The sequence below is a fragment of the Purpureocillium takamizusanense genome, chromosome 2 (assembly GCF_022605165.1).
Source record: "Purpureocillium takamizusanense chromosome 2, complete sequence".
NCBI classification, from domain to species: Eukaryota; Fungi; Ascomycota; class Sordariomycetes; order Hypocreales; family Ophiocordycipitaceae; genus Purpureocillium; species Purpureocillium takamizusanense.
Window position 1 is genome coordinate 84,460 of NC_063069.1, and position 11,666 is coordinate 96,125.

The window sequence follows — 11,666 nt, forward strand, 5'->3', positions numbered from 1 at the left end:
AGCACACTTTGCTGGATGGATCGCTGGCATCCCTTCTGCTCGGGTCGGGCCCAGGCAGTTTTTCGAGAGCGGCCTTTTCAGTGGGCCATCGGTCCGGCTAGCGGGCGGTGCTTGGGCCCCCGAGGACCCCTGACCGCGGTCACCTCACCCACCTCACCCGATACAAAAGGGCAAAGGGCAGGGGCGGGCCAATAGCCGCGCGCCCCTGGGCCTGGCTGGAGCATTGGAACCGCAGCACCCCTTGGAGCTGCCTCAGCGGCCCAGCCACTGACGAGCCTACCCAGGTCACAGCACAGGAACCTCGACTCCCCTGGCCACCTACACCACTATACCTTGGACGCAGCCTCGCCGCAGCATAAACTTGAGTACCTGGACGACACTGCGGTACTATCACCGCCCCCAGGAGCCCTCCACTCCACTAAAGCGGACACCTTGGACACTCCGGCCGCCAGGGTCCGTCCCTCTCGACTCTCCCTCGCCCGACTTCGACTCCCTGCTGGCTTGGCCTTGATCCACGCCTCGCCTCACATTTGCTGACACAGTCAATGCCAACTTTCCTCCAAGTCGAACCCCAATTCTCATTCTGCCCCGAACGCGCCAGCAATTCATACGCGGGCGTCATGACGGCCGTGTGTGCCTGTTGGTGAGAGACGACGCCGCCCGCAATCCCGACCAACCTACACAGTACGAGTAAAGCTTCATCAAACCCCCCGTTCGTCATCGTTGTGCCCCTATCGAGGGGTTGCCGATCGTCGCACTCGCCGCCGCTGCCATCCGGACCGCCACGAGCCCACGACACGACACGGGGCGCGCACGAGTCACGAGTCGGCGAGGTGCGCGAACCATGGACGCGGGCCCCGACCGTGCATGACCAACACTCACAAGCTCCACGACTGCGATCGACGTTTCTCTAGACGGTGTCCCCGCCGACGAGCCCTGTCCTAGCCTGGATTCGACGTCGACGACGACACTGGAGCCGCTGCTGCCTGGAGAATGAGCCATCCGAACCTGGCCGACGACTCTGACGTCTTCTTCTCCCCGTCCACCGCCGCCCGACCTGCCGTGACTCTTTCCTCCTCCTCCGCATCCTCCTCCTCAACGGCCGCTCGAGAGCCCCCCGCCCGCCCGAGGCCAGCCCCTGCCCTCGAGGTATCGCGCAGGGCCTCAGCCTCCGCCTCGCCTGCGCGGCTGCCGCGATCGTCGTCGCTGCTGCCTCCCCCGCGCGCCGTCGCAGAAGCCGCAACCACGTCTGGCCCAACATATGCGCTCCATGCCCCGGAACACCCATTGACACGAGAATCCGCGGCACACCTCGACCGGCCCCTGACGCCCACGCATCAACCGGAGCGTGCCGAGAACAAGGTCCCGTTCCTCTCCCTGCCTCCAATCCTCCCGCTCCCCCCTCTTGAGGAAGGATCTGAGGGCAGGCCCTTGAGCCTGGAGGTCCTGCCCGGCGGCGACGTCAGCGACCGCGACACGTCCGGCCCGTCGCCCGATCCCATACGCCCAGCTACTTCCCACACTCTATACAGAATGCCCAACGAACCGGCCCGGGACGGCTACGCCGATCGGAACCGTTCCAGAAGCCGCAATGGCAAGAGCAGCGTCGACTTGACCAGGCCCAAGGCCCCAAAACCGCCATCCCAGAAAGCCATGCTTTCTCGTGCGCTGCAAAAGGCAAACACGGCCGTCCAACTGGACAACGCACAAAACTTTGAGGGGGCCCGGCTAGCCTATGCCGAAGCATGCGACTTGCTGCAGCAAGTGCTCCTCAGAACGTCAGGCGACGATGACAAGAAAAAGCTTGAAGCCATTGTAAGCTCGCTCTCTTGTCCCTATGCGGCACTCATATCTAACAGCTTCCTAGCGTCGAACCTATGCCAGTCGAATCGAGGAACTGGACCAAATGGGTCCCTGGAACAGCAATGACTCCAACAAGGCCTTGCCAGCCAGGCCAGAGAGCAACGAGTATCAGCCGAGCCCCGATGTCGAAGACGACAACGAGGAAATTGTCATTGGAACGGCCAGCACGGTCAACTACGCCAGAGACGATCCAAGACGCAGCCCTGCGTTGTATCGAACCGGCGCCTCGCCAACACGAGAACGGAGAGATGGCCACGTAAGAGACGCCTCTGAAGACAGCTTGCGAAATACTACGAGCACTCCAAGTGCGCCGCTGCGTTCGGCCTTTTCACGGTCGCCCGCCCGACTGCGACAGCAGAAGGAGGCCGCCAGACGCGAGAGCGAGTCTGTGCCGCCGCCATTATCGACCCTTCGCGCAGCGTCTCCCGCAAAGCCCTACACTGACGGTTCCGACGAGACGCTGCCGCAGGAGAGGTCCTTCACACCTGGATCATGGGGCGACACACCAGACGTCGGGGCGTATGGCCGAGACGGCAGTCAGAACTCTTGGTTGGATGCCATCGACGAGTCTGGTGGCTCGAGCGGCTCTTCGGTCCATTCGCGCACATCGTCTATGGGCTACAGGAGGAAACATCTCCGAGGCATCAGCGGCAACACAGAGAACGAATTCGACACGGCACTCGATGCAGCCATTGAGGCAGCATACGACGATGGATACGAACCGATGGGCTCCGATAATCTCGACGCCGACGACGCGAGTGACGAAATCGTCAACAAGGCGCTGCGAAAGGTGGAAATGGCCCGGGAGCGGGTGCGCCAGACGGAGCGCGAGGCATACGGCACCGAAAAGCCGCGGCGGCGGCAACCCGAGCCAATTCCCGAAAGACAGGAATCGCCTGCCGACTTTTACGATGACGACTCATCAGAAGAGGAGGAGCGAATGCTCGAGGAGATGACGCGTGGCTATGGCATCGAGAGCTTCATCATGAACCAAGACAGGAAGCAATCTATATCGCGACCCGAGTCGAGAGCCGCCGCCGGTACACACCGCCAGACTCCCTCGGACCCTGCGTCGGCGATGGACATGAAGCCGCTGCCGCCCATCGAGAAGCCGGGGCCACGTGGCCCCGTCTCCAAGAACCTGATGCCATCTGCGCCGCCGCCGATGCAATCTTTGCCGGAGCTACCCGCTCAACGGTCCGCCTCGTCGCAGAGCGTTCGCAACCGTCGGCTGTCGGGACAGAACCCAAAGCAGCTCAAGATCGAAACGAGCACACTCCGTCCACCGCCTACCCCCGTCAGAGAGGACGCAGGCCAGCCGCATGCGGGGTCTACGCCCGTCGGACGAGAGGCCGACGCCATCACGGCCGACACGGCTCGCTCGTCGGCGGAGGCAAGACAGCAAGAGTCGCCGCCGATGGCGACAATGCCCCCTACTCAAACGATGACTCTTGGGTCACCGCCCAGCAGCCGAGGGCGAGTGGACGGAGACGACGCAGCCGGGCGGTCCGGGTCGCCCATCGCACAGCGTATTCGCAAGAACTTCTCGTCGTCGAGTCTGAGGAGCATCAAGAGCAGGAACGTGTCTCTGTCGAATCTCGACGATGCCTCGGACATGTCCCCAGGAACGCCATCGAGCAACACGCCGGTTGGCAACTTGCGGGCACCCGCAGTGCCGGCGCTTCCGACGCCGCTGAGCTCAGGCTTCCGCGAGAACCCGGACGGATCCGCAGCGGGTGGCCTTCACCTGTTCGAGGACAGCTTCCATCTGCCGACCAGTCCGGGGTCACCGAACCCGATGTCGATGGATGCGCCCGTCGCCCTGGAGCCCTGCCCCAACGACTACATGCTTCGGCCGTTCTGGCTGATGCGCTGCCTGTACCAAACAATGGTGCACCCGAGGGGCGGCTATCTCAGCACCAAGCTCTTTGTCCCCAGAGATGTGTGGAAGGTCAAGGGCGTGAAGCTCAAGTACCTGGAAGACAAGATCGCCAACTGCGACTACCTCACGGCGGCGCTGCTGAAGCTGGCCAAGGTGGACACGTGCGACGCGGATGCGGTTCTCGAAGAGATGCAGTTGCTCGAGGGCGTTCTCGAACAGGTGCAAGCAACGCTGACGCGGGGGAGGCTCGGCAGCGAGGTGGGCGTTCACAGCTCGGGCTCACTGTTTCGGGAAGCGTCCAACGTGGTTGAGGGCGACGGGTCCACGAGTATGCCGCGTGCGCCAAGCATGTCGAGCAAATCATCGTCGTTCTCGTGGCGGCGGCTGAGGTCTAAGAACTCGGCCGTGGGCCTCGGCGGCGCATACAACAGCAGGCTCAGCAGCGTGGAGGGGACCAAGGAGGCGTTGACACTGCCGACGCTGCCCATGACGGCGCAGCCGACGAGCCGGCCGGCCAAGAGGGACGTGAGCTCGGCGCAGTTTTCCGGGCCGAATGCGCATTACATGGCCTCGCTTGCGCGCTTGTTTGACGCGGCGCAAGTAGTCGGTAAGTCTTTGAGACGCCCCGGGTTGATGATGTGGTGCTGACGAAGACGCGAATAGACCAAATCGCGCGACAAGTCGAGGATCCCGGGCTGCGTCACGCCGACAAGACGCAAGTCGGACTAGAGTTGTGCACGCGACACGCGGCCGAGTTCTTTGGCTTCTACATCTGTCGGTTCGTGCTGACTGACGTGAGCCTGTTGCTTGACAAGTTTATCAAGCGCGGAAGTGAGTGGGTGCTGTCCTGAGCGCGAGTGTCTGGCGCTTTGCCGGGGGGTTATGAGGGAACCTACACTTTGCTTTTGCTGCATGGCGGATGAAGGAATGTTGAGACTTTGTGTTTGAGGACTGTGGCATGGTACTAAGCGTCGAAATGCCCGATTATATATACCTCGGGGCCTGTCGTGCTTGGGACCTACAGCGAGGCTGGTAGAGAAGTTGGGGTCTGGGCGTCGCGGGATAGCACATTATAGAGAGCGTTGTCAGTGCATGGCGAACTATGGAATGAGAGGAGTCTGGGTAGCCATCTAGGTGTACATCCTTGATCAGCTGGGTTTCCTGGCGAGCGGCGTCGGTGAGTGTTTGTACGTGTGTCGTGATGTCCTGTTCACGTTGCTTCGCGACCGATAGAGGAGGAACACGATAATCGTCGGGTGGCCATCTTGCCAGCGTACCTTTCAGAGAAGACAAGAAGCAGTACTTGCTGTGCCAGCGCGCACGAACGTAACGAGCGGCGTGCATTACTAGAAGGCTCTGCGAGCAAGAGGGTTGAGATAAATGTTCGAGTTTATCGTAAATGTGCTGGTTTAGGGTAGGCAGTTATGGGGAGCGTTTTATATCGGGTGGAGAAATTGTCACAACCAGGTGCCTGCCTTCCTCGAGCTTCAACCCGAATCCGAAGACCGCCCACGTCAAGAGCTCCAATGCGCTCGCGGCCGCATCCTCTCCCACATCCGCCTAGATGAGCTGGGCCTGGAGAGCCGGCGCGGTGTGGACGCGGCGGTGCCTGTCGCCCGCCGCGGGCCCTACATGTATGGCGCGGTGCGAAGAGCGCCTTTTCCGCCGCGCCTACGCCGCCGCATCGACCGCGAAGCCGTCGCCCAAGGAGCTCGAGGCGCGCATCGCCGCCATCCCGATCGAGCGGTACCGCAACTTCTGCATCGTCGCGCACATCGACCACGGCAAGAGCACGCTCAGCGACCGCCTGCTCGAGCTCACGGGCACCATCTCGGCGAGCGACGGCAACAAGCAGATCCTCGACAAGCTCGACGTCGAGCGAGAGCGCGGCATCACCGTCAAGGCGCAGACGTGCACCATGATCTACAAGCACAGGGGCGACGACTACCTGCTGCACCTGGTCGACACGCCCGGCCATGTCGACTTCCGCGCCGAGGTGACGCGCTCGTACGCCAGCTGCGGCGGCGCCCTGCTGCTCATCGACGCCAGCCAGGGCATCCAGGCCCAGACCGTGTCCAACTTCCACCTCGCCTTCGCCCAGGACCTGGCCCTGGTCCCCGTCATCAACAAGATCGACATGCCGTCGGCCGACGTCCCGGCCGTGCTCGACCAGATGGAGACGAGCTTCGAGCTCGACCCCGCCGACGCCGTCCTCGTCAGCGCCAAGACGGGCAAGGGCGTGCCCGCCGTGCTGCCCGCCGTGGTGGAGAAGATTCCGCACCCGCGGGGGGACGAAAGGGCGCCGCTCAAGTTCCTGCTGGTGGACTCGTGGTACGACAACTTCAAGGGCGTCGTGCTGCTGGTCCGCGTCTTTGACGGCACCATCCGCGCCGGCGACAACGTCGTCTCCCTGGGCACGGGCAGCAAGTACACGGTCGGCCAGGTGGGCATTCAGTACCCCGACGCGACGCCCCAGACGGTTCTCCGTGCGGGCCAGGTCGGCTACGTCTTCTTCAACCCGGGCATGAAGCGGATCCAGGACGCCAAGCTGGGCGACACCTTCACAACGGTCGGCGGCGAGGACAGGGTCGAGCCGTTGCCCGGCTTCGAGGAGCCCAAGCCCATGGTGTTCGTCGCGGCCTTCCCCACGGACCAGAGCGACTACCACCGGCTAGCCGACAGCATCGGGCAGCTGGTGCTCAACGACCGAAGCGTGACGCTGCAAAAGGACTTTTCCGAGGCGCTCGGCTCCGGGTGGCGGCTGGGCTTCCTGGGCAGCCTGCACTGCTCCGTGTTCCAGGACCGGCTCCGCCAGGAGCACGGCCGGAGCATCATCATCACGGAGCCGACGGTGCCGACCAAGATTGTTTGGGCCGACGGCAAGGAGGAGGTGGTGCAGAACCCGGCGCTGTTCCCGGAAGTAAGCGACCACCGGATCCGCAGCGCCGGGCTGTTTGAGCCGTGGGTTTCTCCTAACCCTCCTCCCTGACCAGCTGACGTTCCAGTCGCTGACTGTAATTGTTTTTACCAGGTTCGTCAAGGCGACCGTGACACTGCCGCAAGAGTATCTCGGCCGGGTGATTGAGCTGTGCGAGGCCAATCGCGGCGAGCAAAAGAGCCTCGAGTTCTTCCACGGCGACCAGGTCATCCTGGTGTACGACGTTCCGTCGGCGCAGCTGGTCGAGGACCTGTTTGGCAAGCTCAAGGGTGCCACGTGAGTCCCCCCTTCCTCGACGTCACATGAAGCAGAACCTATGCTAACATGGCCGCAGCAAGGGGTACGCGACGCTCGACTACGAGGACGCGGGCTGGCGGCAGAGCAAGCTCGTCAAGCTCCAGCTCCTCGTCAACAAGCAGCCCGTCGACGCAATCTGCCGGGTGGTGCACGCGTCGCAGGCCGACCGCATCGGGCGGCACTGGGTGACCAAGTTTAAGGAGCACGTCGACCGGCAAATGTTTGGTATGTGTGCCCTCTCTCCCTCTTTGTTTCTTTTTTTTATTTTCGTTTTTTATTTCCCTCCTTTCAACGGCGAAAACTATGCACAGAGAGTAAAAGAGAGAAGCGGCAAGCAGCTAACGCGGCGATGGTGGGCAGAGGTCGTGATCCAGGCCACCGTGGGCAACAAGATCATTGCGCGCGAGACCATCAAGCCGTTCCGCAAGGACGTGCTGGCCAAGCTGCACGCCAGCGACATCACGCGGCGGCGCAAGCTGCTGGAGAAGCAGAAGGAGGGCCGGAAGCGGCTGCGGGCGGTGGGCAACGTGGTGATTGACCAGTCGGCGTTTCAGAGCTTTCTGTCCAAGTAGAACGAGGACGTTGGGGTGTGCGGCACATGAGCACGAGTCTCAACATGGGGCATTGGATAGGTGGGTATGTATGTATATCAAGGCGAGGGTGGCGTTGTATCATACGTCGGCGTTTTTTCCAACTTGCATGGGCAACCGGTGTTCAAAGAAAGGGGCCAAAAAGTATACCAAGTTGTACAGTATGAGGGGGCAGAGTAACCTACCTATCCCCTGTGTAATCTAGAGACATGTGGATGTACGCTAGAGTAGATAGACATGAAGAGGCACGAGCGGGAAGGGCAAAATGTCAAAAAAAAGACCCATCCGTTCAAGCAGCATCACCACCCACCCACACCTTTTTGTCTATGCCGTGAACGTCCTTTTCACCTCGTGGGGGGGCCCTTGTGTTATGTCGTGATGCCGTTCTCACCTCGCGGGGGGCCCCTTGTGTTATGTCGCGACGCCATTCTCACCCCGAGGTAGGCCCTCGCCCAGCGCTACCCTCTCGGCGAACGACGAGCCAAGCCCGCCCTTGGGATCCGTGCTGTGGTGCTGCCTCAGCAGGAGCCGGTTGTCTTCTTCGCCGCGCGCCTGCTGCTGTTGCTGCTGTTGGTGGTGCTGGTGCTGGTGCTTCTCTTCTCCCCCTTCCTCCGAGGACACAGCAGGGTCGTTGACAGCAACAAAGTCAAAGTCAAAGATACGGTAGTCGGCGTTAAAGAACCACCAGCGGCAGACGCCGGCGCGCAGGAAGCCCGAGTGCGAGACGACGAAGACGAGGCGCTCGGGGCGGGCGTGCAGGGCCTCGAGGGCGCGGCGGCCGCGGGCGAGGATGCTGGCGCGGGTGTAGCCGAAGAGCTGGGCGGCTGATGCTGATGCTGATGATGCTTCCGCTGATGCTGATGCTGATGATGTGGAGGGGGAAGAAGAGGAGGAGGAGGATGTGGTGGTCGTCTTGTCTGGCCACAGGGGCGACACGTCGGAAAAGGAGACGTGCGGAAAGGACGGGGCGATGGCGGCGAGGGGGGAGCCCGTGTCGCAGGGCTGGTCCGAGTTTTCTGCAGGCAGGCGCGGGTAAGTGAGTAAGTGTCTTGGGAGTGAGGATTTGAGTGCGTGCGTGCGTGCGTGACTGAAGGTGATGATGCTCCGCGGACGGGGGGAGCAATGCAGTCAAGTGTCATGACGCCGCGTCCCGCTCCACCCATCCGCCCCGGGATCGGAGCTCCGGCTGCGCCCCCCGTCCCGTCCCGTCCCTGCCGGACGCTGACGGCTCTTCCGGAGAGAGAGAGAGAGAGAGAGAGACAGACAGACAGACAAAGAGGAAAAAAAAAGCGAAAGTAAAAGTCCCGACATACCTTGCCAATCCGCGCTCGCCTCAAAGCGCACCCCCCGGTCGACCAGCCAGTCCAACGCCAGCGTCGCCGTCTGCAGCGTGCGGCGCATGGGGCTCACGATGACGGCCACGTCCTCTGCGCGCGGGGGCATTAGAGCAAGCTGCTGCCGTCCCTCGGCATCGTGGCCGTCGCCGAAGCGCTCGAGGAGGGAGGCGCGCAGGGAGGCGCACTGCTCGAGGCCGAGGTCCGTCAGCGGGGGGTCGTGGATGGAGTGGTCCCGTGCTCTTTTGCTTGTTAGCTCATTGCCCCATCCCGTCTTGTTGTATCACTCAGTCAGTCACCAAGATCATGAATGACCGTGGTGAGAGGAGCAAAGGGGGGTGGGGGCGGGGGAGACGTATTGTGGGCGTTGTGTAGGGCTTGGGCGTGTCGGATGAGGACGATGGTGGGAGGCATGGCGGGCGGCGGCGGTGTGCGCGCCGGATGTGAGGCCGCGAGTGTGTGTGTACGTATGCGTATGCGTGTGCGTGTGCGTGTATGTGTATAAGTATGAGTGTAAGGGAGAGCAATGGAGAGCCGGAGAGCAAGGTGGAGGGAGGGAGAGTTGGAACAGAGAAAGACGATGATGATGATGGCGTAGGTTGTTGGTGCTACGACCATTTGTTGGCGGCCCCCGAACTCGGCCAGTGAATAACTAAAATTGATGGTTTAGTGGAGATTTTTGTTGGCGCTGGCCTGGCCTGGCCAGTGATTCACGGCGGCGGCGCTGAATTAGGCAACGCCTCAGGCGGGTGGTCTGTCTGTCCACTGGCTGGAGCCGATTTTCTACCACTGCATCGTCGGCGGCGTCCGACAAACGGACGGAATCTATACACTTTTCTTTCTTTTTTTTTTTTTATAAATTCGAAAAAGAGGGTGCTGATTCATGTCATCTAAGCGAGCGTATCGAGAAACTCTCGGTATTACAGTTCCTTTCATCCCTCAGCAAAAAGGAAGCAGCAGCATCATCATCATCATCACGTCTGCCCCCCCTGCGAGCGAGCCACGAAGCCACGGACTCACGGACGGACTCACGCCACTGTCTCCCCGTGCTGCTGGAACCAAGCCGCAATCTCGCCAATGTTCCGATCAATCGCGTCCGGCTGATCGTAGTGCTGAAAGTGCGACACGTCGTTGTCCCAGATGAGCTTCTTGTGCTTGGTGGGGATGGACTCGAAGTGCCGCCTCGCCGCGGGGCCATTCATGCAGTTGTCGCCGTGAATGACGAGCGCCGGCTTGTCCAGCTTGGCCACGCCCGGCACGGTGGTGTAGCCGAAGTGATCCAGGTCGCTCATGACGGCGTAGCGGTTCTCAAAGTTCCTGAGCGTCCACGGCCCGTACCACGACCACACGACGGGGCCCGGCAGCCCGGCGAGCGACCCCGTCGTGGGGTCCGCGACTTGGGGATCGACGAGCGGCTGGTAGACGACCTCGCCCGTCTTGTCGTATAGCTCGCGGGCTCTTTTGGCGCGCTCCAGGCGTGCCTTGTACAGCGCCTCGCCTTGCTCCGGCGTGGGCATCTTCATCGACGCAATGTCCGCGCCGGGCTCCCAGGCGACGCACCCCGCGCAGATCATGTAAATGTCCGTCTCGTGGTCGCGGAAGTAGCCGCTCACCGAGGCGACGCCCCTGACGCGGTCGTCGTACGAGGCGATGTCGAGGGACTCGGGCCCGCCCTGGCAGATGCCCACGAGGAAGAGCCTCGACGCGTCCACGTCGCCGCGGCCGACGAGGTAGTCGAGCCCCGCGACGGCGTCCTCGTTCTTCATCACCGGGTTCTCGAGGCGGCGCGGCGTGCCCGAGCTCTCGCCCACGGTGCGCGGGTCGAAAATGAGCGCCGCGTAGCCCTCGTCGGCGAGCCGCGTCGCGTACTGCAGCGGCGCCTGCTCCTTGATGAACGAGTAGGGCCCGATGACGACGACGCCTGGCGGGTTGGATACGTTTGTCGGGCGGAAGAGGACGCCGGCGACGATCTCGCCGTGGGATGGATACGTCACCTTTTCGGTGGTGTATCGACCGTGCCCAACCATGATGGCTTGCTTGCGAGTGGGAGAGAGTGATAAACGAGAGGGGGAAACACTGTTATTCTGGTAATAATAGGTGTGCTTTGTCGGAGGGAATTGGTGGCAGTATAGGACCAGCATGAAGAGGACGAGATTCATCAGCCTTTTGACCACATATTTATACACGACTTACCTTTACTTCTTCCCTCTTCCCCCTCCGCGGAAACATGACAGCAGCTTCGAGACCGGAACCGTAGTTTTCGGTGTCACCGTGAGTGTCATGACATAAAGCTCAGCTCGTCCCGGTTCCGTGTTACCTCCATGTGCCAACCAACACCACCTTTGGGGCGTGACATGTAGAATTCCAGTACGCCACTTTCGGCGTTAGGATCTACGCCCTCTTTCTTTCGGCGATAGAGTGTGTGTGGGAGAGACAGAGAGAGAAAGACGGAGGGGGAGAGCCAGCACAAATCAGCAACCGCGGCTGAAGGGCTTGTTTTCAACATTGTAACTGGCCCCTACCTAACAAGCCCCGCACCGGCAGGGCAGGCGGCACCTGAGGTGACGGCATTTGTTTGACACATAGGCTTGTTGGTTACAGATTGTTCATGATGCAAAGCGCTTTTACTTACGCCCACGAATTGGGGTGGGAAGTGCCGCCGCTTTAGGTGGTCTCGACAGTGATCGGCAGGCAGCGCCCGTCAAGTACAGCAGTGTACTTTGGTGGCGGTCAGGCCGACAGTACGTCGCTGGCGGCTACGG

General features: G+C 61.7%; 4 protein-coding genes across 6 annotated transcripts; 2 read left to right on the forward strand and 2 right to left on the reverse strand.

Moving 5' to 3' along the window:
- The first annotated feature begins 379 nt into the window (after nt 1-379).
- Nucleotides 380-4,936, forward strand: JDV02_001868 (uncharacterized protein). The gene is made up of 3 exons (XM_047982838.1): nt 380-1,815; nt 1,868-4,352; nt 4,409-4,936. Exons 1-3 carry the CDS (start codon nt 994-996, stop codon nt 4,594-4,596), a joined length of 3,495 nt encoding a protein of 1,164 aa, XP_047838806.1. The 5' UTR covers nt 380-993; the 3' UTR covers nt 4,597-4,936.
- Nucleotides 4,937-5,227: 291 nt separating this feature from the next.
- GUF1 (Translation factor guf1 mitochondrial) lies at nt 5,228-7,853 on the forward strand. Of its 2 annotated transcripts, XM_047982840.1 has the most exons (4): nt 5,228-6,706; nt 6,777-6,959; nt 7,018-7,205; nt 7,341-7,853. In XM_047982840.1, the coding sequence occupies exons 1-4, from the start codon at nt 5,310-5,312 to the stop codon at nt 7,550-7,552; spliced, it is 1,980 nt and encodes a 659-aa protein (XP_047838808.1). In that variant the 5' UTR covers nt 5,228-5,309; the 3' UTR covers nt 7,553-7,853. The 2 variants fall into 2 exon arrangements, with proteins under 2 accessions (XP_047838808.1, XP_047838807.1); XM_047982839.1 differs by having other exon boundaries at nt 6,777-7,205.
- JDV02_001870 (uncharacterized protein) lies at nt 7,705-9,503 on the reverse strand. Of its 2 annotated transcripts, XM_047982841.1 has the most exons (3): nt 9,264-9,503; nt 8,884-9,141; nt 7,705-8,586 (listed from the first exon to the last, which is right to left on the reverse strand). In XM_047982841.1, exons 1-3 carry the CDS (start codon nt 9,316-9,318, stop codon nt 7,982-7,984), a joined length of 918 nt encoding a protein of 305 aa, XP_047838809.1. In that variant the 5' UTR covers nt 9,319-9,503; the 3' UTR covers nt 7,705-7,981. The 2 variants fall into 2 exon arrangements, with proteins under 2 accessions (XP_047838809.1, XP_047838810.1); XM_047982842.1 differs by having other exon boundaries at nt 8,884-9,503.
- A 266-nt stretch (nt 9,504-9,769) lies between these two features.
- On the reverse strand, nt 9,770-11,489 carry JDV02_001871 (uncharacterized protein). Its single transcript, XM_047982843.1, has one exon. The coding sequence runs from the start codon at nt 11,061-11,063 to the stop codon at nt 9,933-9,935; it is 1,131 nt and encodes a 376-aa protein (XP_047838811.1). The 5' UTR covers nt 11,064-11,489; the 3' UTR covers nt 9,770-9,932.
- Between the last annotated feature and the right edge of the window lie 177 nt (nt 11,490-11,666).